The 22,194-nt window shown below is 36.8% G+C and overlaps 1 protein-coding gene across 5 annotated transcripts in view; it reads right to left on the bottom strand.

Annotated features, from left to right (window-relative positions):
• The window catches only part of COL4A4 (collagen type IV alpha 4 chain), a 138,665-nt gene that overhangs the window by 32,981 nt on the left and 83,490 nt on the right, over positions 1-22,194 (bottom strand). For 4 of the 5 annotated variants that reach the window (XM_074298563.1, XM_074298564.1, XM_074298567.1 and 1 more), the window contains 8 exons: positions 17,322-17,492; positions 15,909-16,052; positions 13,305-13,412; positions 12,036-12,217; positions 8,971-9,034; positions 7,550-7,624; positions 3,333-3,440; positions 2,589-2,696 (listed from right to left, as the gene is read on the bottom strand). In XM_074298563.1, coding sequence (XP_074154664.1) covers positions 2,589-2,696; positions 3,333-3,440; positions 7,550-7,624; positions 8,971-9,034; positions 12,036-12,217; positions 13,305-13,412; positions 15,909-16,052; positions 17,322-17,492 — 960 coding nt within the window. The remainder of the gene's footprint in view (positions 1-2,588; positions 2,697-3,332; positions 3,441-7,549; positions 7,625-8,970; positions 9,035-12,035; positions 12,218-13,304; positions 13,413-15,908; positions 16,053-17,321; positions 17,493-22,194) is intronic. The other variant, XM_074298565.1, reaches the window with a different exon arrangement.

Raw genomic sequence — 22,194 nt, 5'->3', positions numbered from 1 at the left:
GAAGGAAAGAGAAGGAAAGAAGGAAGGAAGGAAGGAAGGAAGGAAAGAGAAGGAAGGAAGGAAGGAAGGAAGGAAGGAAGGAAGGAAGGAAGGAAGGAAGGAAGGAAGGAAGGAAGGAAGGAAGGAAGGAAGGAAGGAAAGAGAAGGAAGGAAGGAGGGAAGGAAGGAGGGAGAGAAGGAAGGAGGGAAGGAAGGAGGGAGAGAAGAAAGGAGGGAAGGAAGGAGGGAAGGAAAGAGAGAAGGAAGGAGGGAAGGAAGGAGGGAGAGAAGGAAAGGAGGGAAGGAAGGAGGGAGGGAAGGAAGGAGGGAAGGAAGGAAGAAAGGAAGGAAAAGAAAGAAGGAAGAAAAGAGGGAAGGAAGGAAGGAAGGAACGAAGGAGGGAAGGAAGGAAGGAAGGATCTTTCTTTGCTGGAAATCTAGATACTGTAGAATTAATCAAACTTTATTTTAGTTTTTTTTTTTTTTCTTTTTTGCTTCAGAGCCCACATGAACTAAATCAACCAGTAAAAAAGCACTCGATTCCACATTTTAAAAATCCATCAGTCTTGGGAATAGAAAAGGGAAGGAACCTAGCTGAGACATTGTTCTCAGTGATGAAAATGTCTGGGAAAACACAAAAGAATGTAGTTCTGAGACCTCAGTATTGCCCCAATCCCCCCACATACACACTTACATACTCCTCCAGTTATCTAACAGTATACACATTACACAAGAGCAGTCCAGTCCAAGTTCCCAAAATAATGATTTCCATTCACAGCAGCCAAAATCTGCAAAGGTAAGCTATGCTTCCTGAAGCATGATAATTATAAAGAAACTTTCAGGAGACTGAAAGAAAAGTCAAAAGGTATGGGGGAAATTAATTCTGATAAGAATTTTGAAATGCGTGAGAAGAATAACATTGAAACAGGGAGACCCTCACAGTTCATAAAGACGAATTACTTTTCATGTCTCTAAATCTTGTGATCACTAGACAGAGAGGTAATATGGACAATAAAGCCTGGGAGGGATGCGGGGGTTGGGGAAGGTGAGAAAGAAGAGAGATGGAAGGGCTCAACCTTGCCCTGCTTTTCCAAGTGGGGATCCCAGAAACCTGTAAGGCAGGTCACAGATGTAAATCTGAAGATATATCAGATAAAGCTCTGAGATCTAATGCTTCAGCACGGGAGACCCAAAGGTACCCCTACCAAAATCTTGCAACAAGTAAAATATTTTATAAAAACCTTTTATCTATGTGATGAAGGCAGCTCAACTTAGTGGCCAAAGGGGTGGCCATGGAGCTGCAAGTCTTGCCTACCTTTTTGGCATGCTACCCATATGACAACTTCTTCATGGTGCAAGTAATTCTCCAAGAGTATGGACCAATACTGTAACCCATCAGCGAATGGAGTTCCCAAGCCAAGAAATCCCCATACCAATGAAATCACATGGCTGCTTCCCTCTCTCCCCTCCCCAAATCTAGAAGTTTTTGCTTTTATCTGTACTCCACAAACTAATCTTCTGAACACACAGCCATAATCACACATCATTTCACTCCTCAAAAATCTCTGATACTTTCAAATATTGTCTAAGAAATGTCTAACCACTTTGGCCCGCTGCCACTTAAAGCTCCCTCTGATCTTTGTGGCCCACTCAGAGTGTAGCATAATGCACACTATATGATTAGATATTCAGTTTTAAAAATCTGATCAATAAGCTACCTAGCATAAGGGACAAGAGCGTTAAGAAGATCTGAGTTCAAATCTTCCTCTTACTACTTAGATAAGATTTCAGAAGTCATCTCATCTGTTCCCCTCACCTTACAGGTGAGCAAATGGAGACCCAGAAAGGGGAAATCCAAACTCACACAAGTACTAAGGGGCAGAGCTGCTTCAAGTCCAAGTCTACCGACTTGAAATCCATTACACTGAGGTGCACGTCTGGACTAAGGTATTGAAAGGTGGCTCTTTGTGCAATCGGAAGTAATCATAGATCTGTAACATGCTGACATGCTTTTAGATATAGCATAGGGAAAGGAAGAAAATAAGCATTTATTAAGTACTTACTATATGCCAGATACTATCCTGAGCTCTTTACAATAACTCTCATTTGATCCTCACAGTATCTCTGAGAGATGGGTCCTATTATTATCCCCATTTTACAGATAAAGAAACTGAGGCAGCAATTAAGCAATTTGCCCAGAGTCCCACAGTTAGTGACTGTGTGGAGCCACATGAACTCTCTTCCTGCCTCCAAGTCCAGCATAATATCCGCTGTGCCATCTAACTGCACAGATTTTAATAGGACAGATTTTAGAGGGCAGCCAGTGTTAGTTAACTTGGTCAAAGGCTCAAAAGACAGCAGCTTTTTAAACATCAAATAGAGAAACAAATGATTTCTTTAGATCTTTAAAAGGAAATAGAATGGAAATTAGGCCTGAGTATCAGAAGAAAAATATTTCAAAAGATGAGATGAAACCTTCATTATTCTGGGTATTCGGGCTCAAGGCAGGCTCATCTCCAGAGGAACTATGCATGGGCAGGCAGAAGGACATAAGCAGGCAGGAAATCATTTTCCTAATGCCTAGGTTACCATGACTCTTTATCACTTACCTTTTATTCCCTTGGGGCCTGGTGGTCCTGGATCACCTCTGCCCCCTAAAGGCCCTGGGTCACCTGCTTCCCCAGGATACCCTTTCAGCCCAGGAATCCCTGGAGCACCTGACAATGAAAGAGGAATTTCTTTCAGAAACAGATGCTCTGTGAGTAAAAGCACAAAAAGTACATAAAGCTACTTATTGGTAACCAGTGTTATTCCTTGAAAGCTCCAAAAAATCACATTTATTACTTATTCTTCCTTAATCTCTTTATTTTTTTATCCTCAGTAAAGAATTATAGCTATGAGTGATGTTTTAGTTAATTGTACATTTCCACTATAGGAGTCAACCACATTATAGGCCACTTGTGTAGTTCCAAACCAGATTAGAATATAATTGGAAAACACTTAACAAAATAATTTTTAAAAATTTATAAAACACAGATAATATTAGATTTAAAAACTAAGTCAACATGTGGCCTGAAGGGATCAAACACATACAGATTAGTGGCCTCCATTTCTATTTGAATAGATATGACTGGTTTGTTTTTTACCATTTCCCTTTTCTTTGACTTGTTAAGAAGAAATTCACTGAAGTTTATATGATACATATGCCAGGGAAAAGTGAAGGCAGTACAATATAAGATGTTCTGTATCATTTGGAGGTTCTCCTACACACACACACACACACACACACACACACACACACACACACACACACCCTTTTTTGCAAGAATTTGCAGCTCGTATTTTCAAGCTACCTGGAAATCCTGGAGGTCCTGGGTATCCAGCAGATCCTTCCTTTCCTGGTGGTCCACTAGATCCTGGAGGGCCTGGAAAACCTGGATCTCCTTGTTCTCCAAAATATCCTTAAAGATAGATGAGTTAGCCTGAATGATTATTTCACACCACTGAGTTTTCACATCTTCCAAGTTCATGACGTTTTATATAATCACGACAACAGTGGTATTCTTTTACAATTAAGTCTTTGCTTTCAATGAACCAGTAGGAACCAAGAGTTCCAATTCAGGATATTCTTTCCATGTGGGCTTTGTAGTAAAATTCAGAATGTTCAGCAGCCTAGAATTCTCTGACAACCATACTTTGTTAATCTGAAAGACTGAGGGAATAGAGCAAGGACTACATTAAAAATACTAATATTTGGCTATATCTCTAGAATCCCTATGATCAAAAAGAACCTTAAAAGTATTCTGTCTAACCACTACCTGAAGCATCAACATTATATTAATTCCAACAAGTATTCTTCCAACCTCTGCCTGCAAAACTTCTGCCTGCATCACTCCTCTACTAAGTTTCTAAATTACATCCCTATTACCTCTAGGATCAAAATCAGCTTCTCAGTTTAGCATTTAACATCCTTCACCAGAGACTTGGTTCCAAGATGCTGTATTTTGCATATTATTACATACAGTCTTGTCATTTCAGAAGAAGTGGTGGCCTTTCCTCATCCTTCAGCTATACAAGGATTGTAGGGAAAGACAAGCACTGGAAGAGACACACAGTAGTGGTGGGAATGTATTGTAGCAGCTAGGTATCATATTCGGGAGGATTCCAAGGCTGGGGATATAAGAGACTGATATAGGGAAGAAAGAAGCTGCTATAGCTTAGTATGCTGGGATCAAGTCCTGAAATCTTTGGTTTAGTTTCAAGGAGAAACACTATGAAATTTCATGAGCATTATCATTGAAAACTGCAAATTAGCTTGAGATCATAGATGCAGGTCCAATGCCTGGCAGAAAGGAAGTCGGGTCTTAGTATTAGGGTATGAGAAAGTATGAGTTTATTAAAATATTAAATAACACTGGTACTACCTAATTCTTTAGGCTCAGAATCATAGACTCTAGGAAGAGAACTCAGTAGCCATGGAGTCCAACCCATACATGAGAGGAAACCCTACTATAATATACCCAATAAGTGGTCATCCAGCCCCCCTGCCTTTACTTAAAGACCTCCAAGGAGAGGGAACTCAGCATTCCTCTAAGCATCCACTTTGGGACAGATCTAATTATTAGGAAGGCTTTACCAACATCTTGTCTAAATTTGCTTTAAAAAAAACCAAAAACTGGTAAGGCTCCTCTGGGGTCAAAGAGAACAAATGTAATCTAATCTACATCTTTAATCCCTTTAAATACTTGAAGACGAAGGTCATGTTCCCATCCATTTCCTTCAATTCATCCGTATGTGACTTGGTTACTCTCCTCTGGACAAACAACTCTCCAACTTCTTAATATCTTTCTTAAACTGTGGTCACCAGAAAGGGACACAATGCTCCACATGTGGTTCCAAAAGGGCAGAATACAGAGAGAGTGTCCCTTCCTGGAAGCTATACCCTCCTTAAAAGCAACCCAAAATCATAGTGGCTCCCTTGGCCACCATATCCCACTGCTAACTCCTATTGGGTACAACCCGATTAAACTAACTCCCAGAACAGCCTTTCCAGGTTTCCTCCATTTTATTCCAGTGATTCAGATTTTCTTTGTACTCAAGGAGAAGACTTTACATTTATCTTTGGTGACTTTTATCTTTCTAGATTCAGCCCAATGTTCTAATTTCTTAACATCCTTTTGGATCTTTCTGTTTATTGCTTCCAGATCCTTTATCATTGTGATACTGGGGATGTGAATACTTAGCGATTTGATAAATATTTTGAAAACTTTTATATTATGATCATAGGACCATTTGTCAACACTGAACATTTAATATCTTTTTTAAAAATCAGTTTTTGCCAAGAAAGACCACAAGATACACAGTTGCTCAAGCAAGAGGCAGATGATACATAGGCTGCATTTTTCTTTTGTACATAATATGAGTTGATTGGTTTTGTGGTCTTATTATTATTATTTTGAGAAGAAAAGGAGAAAAAAACTTATCCCCTCCACAGACACTCCTCTGATCTGAAATGTTTTCTCTAGTTTTAAGATGAAAGAAATTACAATCATTCAAAGGAACACTTTAAAGTAAATACTCAAAAGTTAACTGTTTCAAGATCTTTTCACTTTTTATAGTAGAATCCATTGAAACAAAGTTACCAGTAACTAACTTGCTATTCAGCTTGAGGCAAGTTATTTAAACTTTCTAGGGCTCAGTTTCTTTATCTGTAAAATGTAGGGGAAGAACTAAATGGTCTCTAAAGGTTTTCCAAATCTAAGATTCTTTGTTCTTCATTTATATAAGATAATAACACAGGCAACTGAACTCAGATTCCTTCCAGCTCTAACTAGATGGTTTTTATAATTTCTAGTTACATCTGTTGCTTCCCTGAGATCCTGTTTTACTGATGTCTGGATCTATTTATTATAGGGTAACTTCATCCATCAATCAAAATAAACTAATAAACATTTATTGAACTTCTATTGTGTGCAAGGTATTATAAGGGATATAGAGAAAGAAAAAAAAAGTGAGCATCCCAGCAACTCAAGGAAATTACAACATGATTGCCCAGATAACACACATATGAAAAGGTCAACAATATAAATTTTAATAATAGTAAAGCAGTGAGTTATCTTGAAATCTCCATATCTCTACCCCTCTAGGCAAAGATAAAGAATGGCCACATTACCTAAAAGAGTTTACGCCAACATAAGTAGGATGCTTTCATTCCCTTTCTTTTATTAGAAATAAATCTCTGTTGGCTTAGACTTCTCATTTTGCTTAAACTTTTTGTTTTAATATGACTTTTCTTTTGTGAATTATCCATTTTCAGAGGAGACACCTAGAGATTATGCACTGGTGTGTGGTCCAGGTTGATGGGGGATTGGTGATTGAGAACCAAACTGGTAGACTAAGATGCTAACTACTGCTTTTGTCTTCTTTGGGGTATATATTTTAAATATTTTGCTCTTACCTTCTCACTAAATGTTTCACATTTAGGAGTCAATGGTATTATTGTAACTGATTGTGTGTTAATAGGAAGTACACTGATGATGGCTCAGAAATTACAACGACAAGTTCTTATGTCTTCCTATTTCCCCCACATTCCCCCTAGCACCCTAACAATATGAGTTGTAAGGTGGCCTTAGCCAGTCCTCACTATGAAGATTCTAGACCTACCAGAATAAGTGCAGATCGAGTTGTTGGCCAGCCCAGAGACAGAGAAAGGAGTGCTTGGGGTTACATCAGTGACACACCCAGGCTACACTAGAAGCAATGACATATGACTGGTTGAAGGACCTGAGAATGTTTAGCCAGGATGAAGAAACAGCATGGAGAAGTAAAAAGAGCACCAGACTTAAATGAGTTTGAATTTGGGTGTTGCATTTACTAACCATATAACCACAGGCAGATCACCTAATCACTGCAAATTTTAGTTTCCTCATTAATAAAATGGGAGTTACTTGACCTAGTCCACAGGCCACTTTATAAATCTCAAAAAGCCATTTAAGGGTGGGTCATAATTTTCGTTATTTAGAAGATTTGAGACCCATTGTAGCTGACCCCAAAAATCTGAAGGAATATAAATAACATGGGGGAGAGATTAGACAAATTAGGAGCAATGAGTAGATGTTAAAGGGCTGAAAAATCTAGATTCAATCTAAAAAAAATCTTTCTGACAATTAGAGAGATTTCAAAGGATAATATGCTACTCTAGAAGGTAGTGTGGACTTTTATCACCAAAGGTCTTTCACCAGAGGCTAGATGGTATTGACTAGAATCCTGTTTAATGACTCCCAAGATCTCCAAAGGCCTTGACAATTCTGAGATTCTGTGATACTAGAATAGCCTATTCTATTCTGTTCTGTTCTATTCAATATAGACCCATTTATGATGACACAAAATCTTTATGATATCATTAAATGGTGGGAAAGACTGCTGAAAATGTGGGGATGCCAGATTAAAAGAAAATGGGATAAAAAGGAAAGGCTGCTGGATTTCGTAGAATCTAGCTATAAATCCATAGAAATCCCATGCATGTATGTGTTCTCTCATCCCCAACCTCTACAAGAAAATTAGTCTTTACCTGGACATCCAGGGATACCTGGATCTCCCTTTGGTCCAGGTGGCCCAAACAGACTTGCTGCATCACCTTGATTTCCTATAGATGATGAAATAAATGTCATTTATTTGGATTTGGCAGGGAGGAGTTTATTTTTTAGTACATAAAAGCCAGTTTATGAAATTATGAGCAATTTATCTGTACTTTTTCAAATATTTCAGGGAACATTTTTAGAGGTTTCTATCTAAGTAGTTATCCATCTAGCATATGAAAAATAAATACTAAGGTACTGTGAGAGGTTTAACCTTTCAGGCACAATATCACCATTCACAATAATCAAAGGAAGACCACAATTTATTTGTTGTATTTGTGATTTTCTCCAAACTTCTCTGATTTAATTTTTCAACAGTTACTTTGTGGCAGAATCTATTTAAGGATATGTGTGTATATGTATATGTGTGTGCACATACACACACATATGTACATCCATATATATATATACATATTTAGAAATATATAATATTAGGTTTAATTTTCATAGCCATATAGCAGACACACAGACATGAGCTATGAGCAAGGAAACATGGCTTTTCATCCTTGCAAAAATATTTCACAAAGACATGCTTTGTGCAATGTCCTTACATAGGGATGAATATATACATAGAGATACACATACAAATTCACTCATATTTATTCCTCATTCATTTACTCAATCAGTAAACATTTACTAAATGCCTTCTTTGTGCCCAGCTCTGTGCAAGGAAATGAGGACATAGATAAATATAGCATAGCCCCTGCTCTCTAGGAGCTTACATTCAAATGAGTGAGAAAAAGGGGAAAAGCCCATCATAGTGGAGGCCTTAGACATTTTCATGGAGCTGAGAATACCCTGGCCTCCCACCTGACATGTATGAATTCTACCACTGGATTCTCTCAATAGAGAGATAGGTAGATAGACAGATATTATATATACATATATATGTGTATATGTGTACATGTGAGTATCTCATATAGTTCCATAATCTTTACAAACACAGAAACTCACATAGTGGAAAGAAGAAGGGGGATGGGGGTGGGAAGAGAAGATAAGCCTGCTTCCAGGAGGGTAAGAATTGAATTAAGTTGAGAAAAGATGGAATTGATGAGACTAGGCCTACAAGGCAACTATCAGTTGTAGTTTTTATTTTACACACATCCAGAAGTATAGGTTAGAAGTGAAATTTATAAATACCATTTAGAACACAATAACCTTTTCTTTTAACATGTCACTAAATTCAATGTATTTGAGAAAAGAGAACTTGGCTTTTTGCTTTCCTATTTGAATCACCTAAATTATTTATTTTTAAAATCTCCTTTACTTTTATGATACAGAATCTCTTAATAATCTAAACAAACAAGAAAGTAGAAAAATCAATGAATGTCGTGGTTCAATTCCCAAAAAATACCTTTAGGTCCTCTTGCCCCATGAGGTCCTGGAAGTCCAGGCAAGCCTGGTAAGCCCAGCTCACCCTAATAGAAAAAAATTACAATGTTGTATTTTAAGAGAAAAAAAAAACCCTACAAATATTGAATATTTGTAATGAGAGATCTATAGATAGTATATTATCTTAAAAGTATTCATACTTCAAAAGTCATAAATTTTTGGCTGGAAGGGACCTTAGAATCCAATCCTCCAATTTCATAGCTGAAGAAACTGAGATGCAGGATGGTTACATGACTTCCCCTCATTCACAAAGCTTGTAAGAATCCGAGATACAGTTTGAATCCAGATTTTACTATTTCTAGGAATAGTACCCTATCTAATATGCCATGTAGCTTCCCAAAATTCTTGCTACATTGGCCTAGAGTTGAATAGTGGGTGAATATTTTACCAATGACTCACCAGTGATACCATTTACTTTTGTACTTCTTGTACTGATAATATCAGTGGAAATGTAATGCTTTGCAGAAATTACATCTGATTTAAAACAATTAAAGCTAGGTTTAATATAGTTACCAGTTAATTAATCTAATTAGCTTGTGCAGATCTGAAAGATCAAAATTTTCTTTAAATTCAATTGTATAGTACAGCAGTAGTGTATTTGCACAGTTTAATTTGTAACTTGTGGAAGAATGAGTGTATAATTCATGAAATTGATTTGGTCTCTGTTTTGAATTTTTAAAAAGATAATTAATATAAGGGTCATTTCCCAATTGACATATAGTCAAAGGATATGAATAGCCAGGCAGTTTTCAAAGAAAGAAACCCAAGCTACCAATAATCGTATGAAAAAATGTTCCAAACCACTAATAATCAAAGAAATGAAAATTAAAACAGTTCTAACACCTATTAAGTTCACAAAAAAAAATGATAAAAAAGGAAAATGATTAATTTTAGAGGGCTATGGGGAAACAAGCATATGAATGCACTCTTGGAGCTGTAAATTAGTCTGGCCATTCTGGAAAGCAATTTGGAACTATATTCAAAAAGTCATTAAACTGTAGTCCATTGACTCAGTTCTACCATGACTAAGCTTATATCCCAAAGAAATCCACAAAAGAGGAAAAAGACTCACATGTACAAAAATATCTATAATATCTGTGTACACCATGGAAGGCAAGAATCAGAAACTAAAAGGCAGTAAGGCTGAACAAATCAATATATAGAATGCAATGGAATTCTGTTGTGAGTTAAGAAATGATAAAAGAAACTCAAAGAAACCTGGGAAAACTTATATCAACTGAAGAAGAGTGAAATGTTCAGAACCAAAAGAATAATTTATACAAACTTAACAAAAATGTAAAGACAGACAACGTTGAAAGCCTTAAGAACTCTAGTCAATACAATGAATCAATCAAGCTTTGATAGTATTAATGACAAAGCCTGCTGCCCACTTCCTGAGAGAAGTTTTAACAGCTTGAGACAGACATCTTAGGACATGGTCAATGTGGAAACTAGTTCTGCTTTGTCTATACATGTTTGCTGTGAGGTTTTTTCTCTTTTCTTTTTTTCATTTCTCTTAGGGAAAGGATGTAGAAAGAAGAGAAAAAATGTTTGTTAATTAAAAAAAGTAAAATAAAAATTACATTTAAGACAGCTTCTTAATCTGTAGGTTGGTTGAATATAGGGGTCACAAAATTATGATTTATTATCAGAAAATGTTTGATCTGTATATCCCTGAAGTCATGTAAAAATTTCTTGTGTGAAAAGGGGTCATGAGTGCAAAAAGTTTTAAAAAACCCTGATTTAAGATAATCACATTAGCTCAGTTTCATATATCTTGATTTGGTCCATAATACTAGAAAATTTCAACTTCTTTCAGCAAGTATGATCCAGCCATCTACTATTACTGCCTGTAGTAATCTGTAAACTTCTGGTTTCCTGGGTCTAGCCTTGCTTGTAGCAGATCATCTGCTTTAGACATCTTCCCTCCTCTCATCTATTCCATAGACCTTCCCCTCCCACCTATTTGGAAATATCTAGCTTCCTGGCTAATTTGTACCTCTTAAGGCTTTAGAACTGGTAAGCCAGTCAGATATGCTTGAAGAAGACTCTACCTCTCTCTGTAAAAACCCTAATCTTCTACCATATTGGAAAGCATCCCTGGGGGAAAATACAGATGTGCCCATTTTGACCTGGAAAAAGGGTCTGATTTCTGGAAATCAATTTGTAACAGCCTGGGTACCATGCTTCCAGCATAATCAATTATCCTTTCCTCTTCTTGCCTTGACCACAAGATCATCTCACTGATGGCCTCAATCCCCTTAATGGTTAAGTCTAAGAAGTCTAGGACATAACCTATTGGCTCTTCAGAGATCCAGGTATAACCCAATACCCTTGTCTCTCAGGTAAAGGTAACAACCACCCTGGTGCATTATTGTTCCTTTGCTACATTTTTCTTCCTCTTCTAGTGTCCTTGCTTGTCTCAAGGTCAGTCATAAGAACTTCCCCTGTATGAGCTAAAACAAGTGGGGGGGGAGGCCTATTGATTTTAGCATCTCGGACTGCCTTGTGTCTTACATGGAAATTTCAAATTCCTTTCAAAGTAGTGACAATAGATAGGTATGCTATCCTATCTGATTTCTCAGGAAATGATTCTTCTCAAAACTAAAATAAATCAGTGCATGCTATAGAAGGTATATTATTGGATACTCAACCAAACTAGAAATCAGCATATTTCTGATGCCTCCAGTACCTAGCAGAAATTATAATAGAGTAATTGAATTAGAATAGAATTACCAGATAATTGTAAGTTAATTAATTCTTCTCTTGTGGCTCTGGATTTTATCATTTTAACTTTTTTTTTCTTGTTTGGGGGAAGATAAAATTAATTCAAATGGTTTTACAGTTTACATTTACATTTTCATCCCTTTTCACAACTTAGGAGCAAGAGTTAAATAAGAGACATCTAAGATGACACAAGTTAACTGTAAATTCTGATGAATTGATAGGTCCCTCTCACCTAATATATCAGATAAAATGATTCCCAATTCTTTCCCTCCTCCCTCCTCATTTCATGGAATAGCTTACCTTGTCTCCTGGAATACCTGGGAAACCAATTATTCCTCTGAGCCCTGGAGGTCCTGGAAGACCTGGGGGGCCTGGAAGCCCTGGATGTCCACTCATGCCAGGTTCTCCTCTTTGTAATCCAGGTAGCCCATCTCTTCCTGGAAATCCTTTTATTCCTGGGATTCCAGGACTCCCTTTATCTCCTAAAGATACATGAGGAATTTAGAATGTTCAAGTACTAGATCACCAGAATTAGAGCTGGAAGAGACCTTAAAAACCACCTAGTCAGTGAATCAACAAATATTGATCAAGTGCTAAGCACTGAAAATATAAAGAAAGGGGGGGGGGTATTTACCTGCCATCACAGAGTTCTGTGTAGTAGGGGAGGCAACTTACAAAGTTGTGCAAACAAGATATAGTTGTACAAATTAAAGGTCATCAACAAAGAGAAGTTGCTGTTATTAAGGAGGTTGGGAAAAGACTTCCTGGAGAAGGTAAGATTTTACTTGGGCCTTGAAGGTAACCAGGGAAGCAAGAAGACAGAATTGAAAAGGGACAGCATTCCAAGCATGGTGAATAGCCAACAAAAGCTTGTTGACTGACTGACTGACTTCCTGCAGCCTCAGTTTTCTCATCTGTAAAAAGAGAGGCTCGGACTAGGTAACCTGTGAGGTCTCTTGCAGCTGCAGCTGCACATTTTTTTGAAGAGATCAAAATCAAACCCCTCATTTTTTCAGAAATGGAGTGACTTGATTGTTAATGGCAGAACTGAGGTTCTTCGGAATCTTTTTTTGCCTGGCGTCCCACTGCCTCTTAAGCATTCAGTGCAATATTAAGCTTCAGAAGCTAAAGGATAATTTGGCCCTCTGACTGACTTCTACAGGAATTACCCACACCCATCAAAGTCTATGTAATTGCTACCTGCTCATTTTAACACTAGCTCCAAAAGGTGTACATGAAAGGAGCCAAGACAAGGAAGTTGATGGACACATTTGGAATGAGTGTCCATGCCTCCTCATCAACTCCAGTTCTGAATTTCCCAAACGTAAAGTGCATATGGATTTTAGGAGAGAAAATTGTCAGGTAAGTTTTAAGAATAGAGAATTATAGCAATAAGAAAATGTCACTTGGTTAATGACCATTTATTTTTATAAAGGCATGGCCCTCCTGGATTCAGCAATAATAGCAACATCACTTGAGAATAGTTATGAAGTCCATTTCTCTGGTTGGCCATGCATAGAAATATTAGGATATTTGCCAAGGTGAAGTAAATAAACTTATCTTTCTTACCTTTTTCTCCTGGGAATCCATATCTACCAGGTGGCCCAAGATCACCTTTTTCTCCCTTTCTTGGAACTATGGAAATATCCCCTTGATCTCCTGGATAGCCTTTTTCTCCTTAAACATCAATAAAATTCACAAGTAAATAAATATACATGATCTTTAATTCACAACATTTTATTCCTCTCCAATCATGTCCCCATTACTAACTATAATGGTCATATTTATTAGTTTATTTCATTTAGTTTTATATATTTGCACTGGAAAAAGGGAAATCATTGCTACTTCTATTATAATAGTTTGGAAATAGTTTTTCAACAGCCAGTAGACTTGCAAAAATTCTGTTTGGTCTGTAAAATCTCAATTTTCCTGGCTCACATTTACCAATTCCACGTCGGCTTCCTAGTCATTTTCATCATCCTGTTTTCCTTATCACTGGGCTACAAGAAGGGTTGCTTAATTGTGTCCAGCAAAATACACCCTGGAGTTCCCCATAAACACAGATTCCCATGACGACCAAACAAAAAAGAGAGGATAAAGGAGCAGCAGTACAGAAACCTGGTTTTCATTAAGCATGCCCTAAGAATGAACCAGGGCTTGTCTTCTTGGTAGGAAACGCAACTAAAACATAGGCTAAAGAGTGACTTTTTGTCTCTTTGATATCATGTAGGTGACTTACTGGCTAATAAAACAGAAAATAATAGTCAATCTAAACAACTAAAATGGAATAGTAATTTAAAATGAAGATTTTGTTGGTTTTTTTCAGTTGCATCTGACTGACTTCATCTGGGGTCTTCTTGGCAAAGAGACTGGACTGGTTTGCCATTTCCTTCTCCAGCTTGCTTTACAGATGAGGAAACTGAGGCAAATAGGGTTAAGTGACTTGCTTAGGGACACAGAGTTGGATTTGAATTTAGGAAGATGAGTCTTTCTGACTCCAGACCCAGCATTCTATGCACTATGGCGCCCAAAATTAAACATTTAATTAATAAAATAAATTCATTTCTGAGATTATTTTTAGGAACTATCTCATATCTTTCTCTCAATATTGGGGATAAAATCAAATGAGGTGGTGAACTCTCCACCAGCTTCAAGTTTAGTATTGTTCCCCAAATTACTGTGTTAACTGAGAAATATTTAATGAAGTAAAAATATAAATAATGTCAACTTGTGATTTTCTAAAATCAGACGAATATGAAATCCTCCAAGTGTCAGACTCTCCACCAGCTGCAAGCCCAGTGTGGTCTCCAAAATTATCATGTAACTGGGAAATGTTTAATGAAGTAAATAAAAATACAATCCCAACATAATCTCAACTTGTGTTTTTCTAAAATCAGATGAATATGAAATCCTCAAAGTGTCAGACTCTCCACCAGCTGTGAGTCCAGTATGGTTCCCCAAATTGCCATATAATTGGGAAATATTTAATGAAGCAAACAAAAATACAATATAACATAGATCATGTCAACTTGTGATTTTCTAAAATCAGGCAAATATGAAATCCTCAAAGGTGTCAGGCACTCCATCAGCTGCAAGTACAGTGTGGTTCTCCTAATTACCATGGAACTGGGAAATGCTTAATAAAGTAAATAAAAATACAATACAACATAGATCATGTCAACTTAGGGTTTTCTAAAATCAGATAAATAAGAAATCTTCAATGTATCAGACTCTCCACCAGCTGCAAGCCCAGTGTGGTTCCCCCAAATTACCATGTAACTGGGAAATGTTTAATGATGTAAATAAAAAATACAATATAAACAATGTCAATTTGTGGTTTTCTAAGGAAAAATGCAGGGATTCATTTCTATATGAGTTTGACCCCATTGTCTAAGCTAGTCTATCAAATGTGAAAATTAAATAATTAATGATTCCATATAGGTTATAGGTTGAGGGCCAGAAAAGTTAGGTGGCCAGTCCATGCTCACACAGTAAGGTCAGAGGTGAGAAATAAATTCTTATTATAAGCTCAATACTTTGTCACCTCTTATAGAATATTTGAACTAAAATGATAAAGGCTACTTCTAAAAATAAAGGCGACTAGGGTACTGGCTTTGGAAACAGAAGTCATGAGTGCAAATCTTGCTTCAGATGCCTACTAGCCATGTGACTGAATAAATCACTTATTCATTTGAAGCTCAGGTCCCTCATTTATAAAATGGGAATAATCACTTCTACTTATAGCACTCTCATGAGGATTAAATGAAATAATATAATGTAAATGCACTTTGGAAACATTAAAGAATTATAGACATGTTAGCTATTATTATCTGTAGTTATATGTAAGAAGACAGGTACATAAAGAGAATGTTTAAAATTCAGGCAAGAAATTCTGAAATCAAAATAAGGAATCATGGAGAAAGCCAAGGATTGAGAGTCTAATTCTGATGAATGTAAATGGGGAATGAACTTATGATGCAAGGGTATGGACTGTGATGAGGAAACTCCACCCAAATTGACTGCATTTACTGCTACAGCTCCTCTAGTTGTTGAAAGCACAGAGAGATTGTGTGCTATCCAAGATCATACAGCCAGCATTTGTCAAAGGAGGCACTTGAACTCAGGCCTCCACTTGAGGGAAAAGAGACTGAAAAAATTAATTAAAAGATTTACCTTTAGAGCCTGGCTCTCCTGGTTCTCCTGGAAAGCCACAAAGACCCTCTTCTCCCGGATCACCCTTTCTACCTGGAAGTCCAATTTGTCCTTTCCTTCCTCGCTCTCCTGGAAAACCTGGGATACCTGGCAGGCCTTGGGCCCCTGAGAGTATTCCGTGGTATGCAAAAGAAAACATGAATTTTATGGAAGGATTTTTGAGAGAGACTCTACCAAGAAAGATCATATAATAGCCAAAAGAATGGGGGAATAACTTCAGCTGGTAACAAAGAATGAATTACAAATATGAGTGAATTTGGTTAGACTCAAAACAGAGATGTGGCGGTAGCTGGCTTGAACTTCATAATCACAAGCAAAGAGAGATCATTTTTCCAAGAGAAATTTGGGCAAAAAGGCCATTCTGTGCCCATAAGAATGTGATCTCCTTGAGGACAGTGGCCATACTTACACATTTTCTCACATCCCTAATGCTTAGCACACTCCTTCTTAAACAAAAGTTCAGTGATCATTCAAAGGTCCCCTACTGACCTTCATGGGATCTTTGATCTACTTTGTTTTTCCGAGCTGGGATGCGTCATTCCTTTTTAGAACATGCTGGCCCATTGGTCCCAGAGAATCACAATACTAGAGTCAGATTTAGTGCAAAGACTACTGAATTCCCTCAACATGGGGAGATGAGAACTCCCAAGCTCAAGCAATCCACCAGCTTCAGACTCCCTGGCAGAAATAAACTGAATCATACCTTGTCCTGACTTTTCCTAATTATATAGAAAAATATTATAAAAAAACAAAAACACCAGACATAGATCTCTTTATTTCTGGAGATCTTGAACAATATTCTGTGAAAGTCATTTTCATTCTGTTGCAAGTTAAGAGTCGCTTGGTTACATAATGTGTTTTAAGAAGAGGAAAGGGCAGGGGGGTTTCTGATCCCTGTTTATTTCCCATTTCTTCTGTCCTGCTTCCAACACTATCAAACCCACTGCATAAATAAAAGCTATGGTATAATTAATTTGGCTATAGTTCTTTATTGCCCACAAACCACATATGAAATTTTTATGTCAGATTCTGGTTCCAACACTCGTAATAAGGGAGATTATCACCCTCCCTCCAGTATTGCTGAAGGAACCTTATTTCATGATCTTAAACCCAAGTCATCCTTTGACCTAGAAGTGTCCCTAATACATTCTGATTATCCTAAAGTCTCATATTACATTCACATAAATAAGGAGGAGGTAAAACTGTGGGAAAAGGAAAGGAGGGAAGAAAAAGGGAATGGTATACCAAATCTAAAAAAAAAAAAAAAAAATTGAGTCCAGTGAATGAAAAAAATGTGAGATTTGGGGATAGAATTCAAAATCACTGTTAGCTATATATAAAATCTAAAAATTGAAAAAAATAAATAAAACCTACCTTTTGGGCCTGGGGCACCTGGTGAGCCACTATCTCCATAGTGGCCTGGATCCCCCTGTGGTCCTGGGGGTCCAGGTGAGCCTGGAAGTCCTGGGGTTCCTGGAAGGCCTTTCATTCCAGCTGGTCCAGGAGGACCTCTATCACCTTGATGACCTTTCAAGCCATCAAACCCTGATTAAAAAGCACAGCCTGATCAAATTTATAAGATTGCTTACTGAATATTAACAGACTTAATTTTCTTTTATGTTATATGTAAACAGAAGAGATTACAATACACTTTAAATTATGCATCTATAACCATGAAAAGGGGATAAGGGAATTCTCTTAGGCTAAATGCCAAAGATCCTTATCATCTGATAAGGACTGATAACATGAGCTGACTTTGCAGATCCAAACAACAAAATCCACAATCAAGACTGATATTGTTCAGAGACTGCAAACAAAGATTAACAAGAGGAGAATTTGAAAGAGGGAAAGAAAATTGCACAGGAGGAATAATGAGCTATTCACAATGGGTGCTTGACAATAACTAGAACAAAACTAAAAAAGAAGAAAACTTTCCAATTGCTTCCTCAATGGCTATATGGAGGGTAAGGTGGTCTTGTATCACATAAAATCTCAGGAGGACATTGTAGAAATTTGAACAACATCATGGATCAGAAAGTTCATAGGATTTAAAGAGACCTTAACAATCATCTCATCTAAGCTTCTCATTTTACAGATGAGGAAACTGAGACCTGAAGAGGTAAAATCAGTGCCTGAAATCACACTAACAAATAGTAGCTGAGACTTAGTTTTGAATTCATGATTCTGGCCCCTACTACCAGTACTCAGTCCACTATTTTATATTATGCTTTCCATGAGCCTTAAACTTCCAATTCACCCATCATGGTGGACAGGTTATTATAGAATTGAGTCTTGGAAGATATAGCAAAAATCCTGATTAGTACAAATAATAAATCCAACAAAGTGGTCACATGTATACCATTTTAAGTTATAATTATGTAAAATATGGCAAATGATTCAAGCTTAATGGAAACACATAGTGTAAATTTGAATAATGTGACCACTTCATGGGATTCATTATTTGCACTAATCGTGATTAAGTTGAAGATAAACTAAATATCTTTCCAGTCCCCAATATAACATATATATCTCCAATATGGGAATACATATACATTAATAGATATATGATAAAAAAAAAGATATATATTAGCACAATGCAAGTCCTTTGAGAGCAGGGAGTATCACCCTTTTGTGTTTTTGGCTTGATATGTGATAGATACTTAAGGCATGTCTGCAAATTTATTGTTGTTTTGATTTATGGATGGGCTTTATTTTCTCATGTAAAATGAGAGGGCCAGCCCAGTCTGAATTCTATATACTTTATTGTAGTATTATCACCCTTTGGAATAGTTTCTGCTTTGAAATACATTCTCAAGTCTGCTTAGCCTCTCTGACACTTTTTTAAACTCGTATTTCTTTTCTCTGCCCAAATTCTATCTAATCCCATGATCCCAGTATTTCCATTTTATCCACATTGTGGGATAATTGTTTCAGCACATTTCCCCTCTGGAATTATAGCACCGGTGAAGGGGGGGGGTAAGGAAATGAAACTGTATTCTGAATTGGTCCATTATAAAATATTTTAGATATAGAATGATGAAGACTGTGAATCTTAAAGGGAAGAAATCACATCTACTTTTAAAAATCTACAACAGGGTTGTAGGTACTCAATAACTCTTTGTTGCTGGATTTATGGAAGAGGGAAAATCACTATGAATTTTGGCCACCTGCCTGTATCTTAAGAAGGGAATGTGACTCAGGGAAGAGAGAGTTCACTAGAGACAACAACTGAGCTCCCCATTATATATTAGGTCACCTCTGCTCCAGTAAATTAGCAGTTACAAATGATACCAGCAGCTAAAAGAAGGAATTCAGGAAGGAAATGTTAGGGAGATATTTCTCCCTCCAACAGAGCATTTTGCTAAGGTTCTCCTAGGATGGAAGAGGTAAAAGTATGCAGAGATTTTAATGCATGGCTCTTATTAAATGGCAGCTAGGTGGAGTAGTGAATAGGATACCAAGCCTGGTCAGACTCATCTTCCTGAGTTCAAATCTGACCTCAGACACTTACTAGTTGTGTGATCCTAGGAGAATCACTTAATCCTATTTGCCTCAGTTTCCTCAATTGTAAAATGTGCTAGAGAAGGAAATGGCATATCACTGCAGTATCTTTGCCAAGAAAACCCCAAATGGTGTTGTGAAGGGTCAGACATGACTGAAAAATGATTCAACAGAAACAACAAATACTCGATTTTGTATTATTATTCTATTTTAGTTGCTTAGGTTGACTTATTTTCTTTTATTAACTAGTGAGTTATCTACATAATATTAATAAGAAAAAAAAGACAGATTTGTGAAATATTACAATGAAGACAGTATTTATTAATATGAATATCAAGAATATAGTTAATAAAAGTTTTTAGTGAATTTGAAAGGTCTACTATTGGGCATCTAGTACTAATAAGAAATATACATAAGGGTGCAAAAAGGCTCCTTATTACATTGCAGCATATTTGCACCTCAGAAATATACTAGAAATCTGTATTGTTTTGTTAATTGTCTAGACTGGAGAGAGTAATAAAGAGAATGGTAATAATAAAGGTATTTAGCTTCACCCACTGTTGCCCAGTTTATTCAGGCCCTTAGAGACGAAATCCCAAATTACTGAAAGAACTGGCAGACCCATATCAATACAGAAGTCATTGTCAATGACTTTTATGACACCATGGCAAAATGGAGATATTATTGCAGGCCTAAAGACAGACAAACATTGGCCCTATTTTCAAAGAAGTGTTGAAAGTATAATCTGCAAAGTATACCTTTGATTCCTGGCAAAATTCTAGCAGGTGTTATTGAAGGGGTGGTTAGTGAGCATTTAGAAAATGAAGCTGAGGCCATATAAGAAAGAATAAGCTTCATCATGAACAAAACATGTCAGAATAATCTCATTTCCCTTTTCCTTGACTTGTGGATCAAGTAAATGCTATGGATAAATACAATGGCCATATATTTTAGCAAAGCCCTAAATAATCTCCCTTGTAGTCAAAATGAAGAATTATAGGTTAGGTGACAGTACAGATGCATAGGTGGATTTGCGGCTGGTTGCATGGCCAGATCCACAGAATAGTTATTAATGGTCCCATATTCATTTGAAATAAGGTTTCCAGTGGGTCATCCCGGATTCTGTGTTTTATCCTATGATATTTAACACTTTTTTTAAAAACCAATGATTAGATGGAAGGGCAGATGGTATGGTGGACTTGGAATAAGGAAGAGCTGAATTCAGATCCAAAAGGCAATTATTTTAGTAGCTGTGTGCCCGTGGACAAGCCACATAATTTCTCTGAACCTCAGTTTCTTCATCTGTCAAGTAGGAATAATAATGTGCATAATCCCTAATAATGAGGATCAAATGAGAAACGAATGTATAGAAAGTACTTATTAAACTTTAGGGAGCTAGATAAATGCTACTTATCTCATTCTCATGTTGTTTAATGATGATCATATAGAAACAATTTTGGCATAAATTTTTATCCCGTGGGCTATTGCTATAGTAAATGAAATGGCTTCTTTGTGTAATTGAATAAAAGTACCAGAAGTTAGCGAATTTTATGGGAGCTCACTAAGAGAATCTTTGGGACAGATCCAATAGCAGACAGGGAGATTACTTTCACTAGGTTTCTGAAGTTTGAAACCTTTTCATTCCATATACTTTGGAGATTATGAGAATTTGAGATGTCAACACATATATTAAAATGTGAAACATCCATGAATCTCTCTTGTTATTGTTATTATCAGCATTATTGTCAGATTTTCAGATGACTTGAAATTCCTCGAAATAACTAATATATTGGATATCAGAAACCCAGAGGTCTTACATGGCTAACACTGGACTCAATCTATCAAGATTAAATTTAATATAACTGTAAAATTTCATGAGTTCAAAAAAATCAACTTCATAAATCCAAGGTAGGTGAACGTAATAAAAATCATCTCAAAGTTATAAAGTTTATCAAAGTTATAAAGGTTTTATCATCTATCTCTCTATCCATCCATTCATTCTTCTATCAACTGCATGACATGGCAGCCAGAAAAGAGAATGTGACTTTGGGCTTTTTTGATAATCAGTGTCTGGAATGAGGAAGGTGACCATCCAAATGAGCTCTGATCTAGTAAGGTCACAACTGCAGTATTGTGTCAATACTCTAGCAATATCAGTTCTGGATCCACATTTTAATTTGTGGATTCACCCGAGAAATGGTGACTAGAATGGGGAAAGACTTTGAGGAAAAGTTGAAAGAACTGGGGAACTTTATCCTGGAGAGAAGAGCTAGAGAGGACATAATGGTCCTCAAATATATAAATGACTTGAATGTGGAAGAAATATATAGCCCAATAATTGTGATAAAATGCTGATTGTGATGTATGTGAAGGAAAGCTCAGGAACAGTGTTATGAGAAACCTGAATTTGTTTGGTGCAGGAAGAGCCAAGGAAGGATTTTTAGAAAAGGGAGCAGCTACATATGAATGTACATAGGAGAAGCAAATAACAGGAGAACTAAAGTTGGAAAAGTATATGAAAGAAAATAATGTGGAAGGTAGTTAGGATGCATAGATTTAAGAGAAAGCAGGATGAAAACAAGGGAAAGAGATGAATCCGGTCTGTCTATTTCATCACTATGACCATGTCCAAGTCTACTTATCACATTCTGTTGTGATAAATATCTCTTAATTTTCACTCCAAAATCTGAATGATGCAAAGAGGGCCTCCCAGCAGGGCCTCTCTATCTGGCTTCTTGCTGACATT

Source organism: Sminthopsis crassicaudata, chromosome 3 (assembly GCF_048593235.1).
Source record: "Sminthopsis crassicaudata isolate SCR6 chromosome 3, ASM4859323v1, whole genome shotgun sequence".
Taxonomy (NCBI): Eukaryota; Metazoa; Chordata; class Mammalia; order Dasyuromorphia; family Dasyuridae; genus Sminthopsis; species Sminthopsis crassicaudata.
The sequence above is the reverse complement of the archived record's forward strand: the minus strand, read 5'-3'. Positions and strand labels throughout refer to the sequence as shown.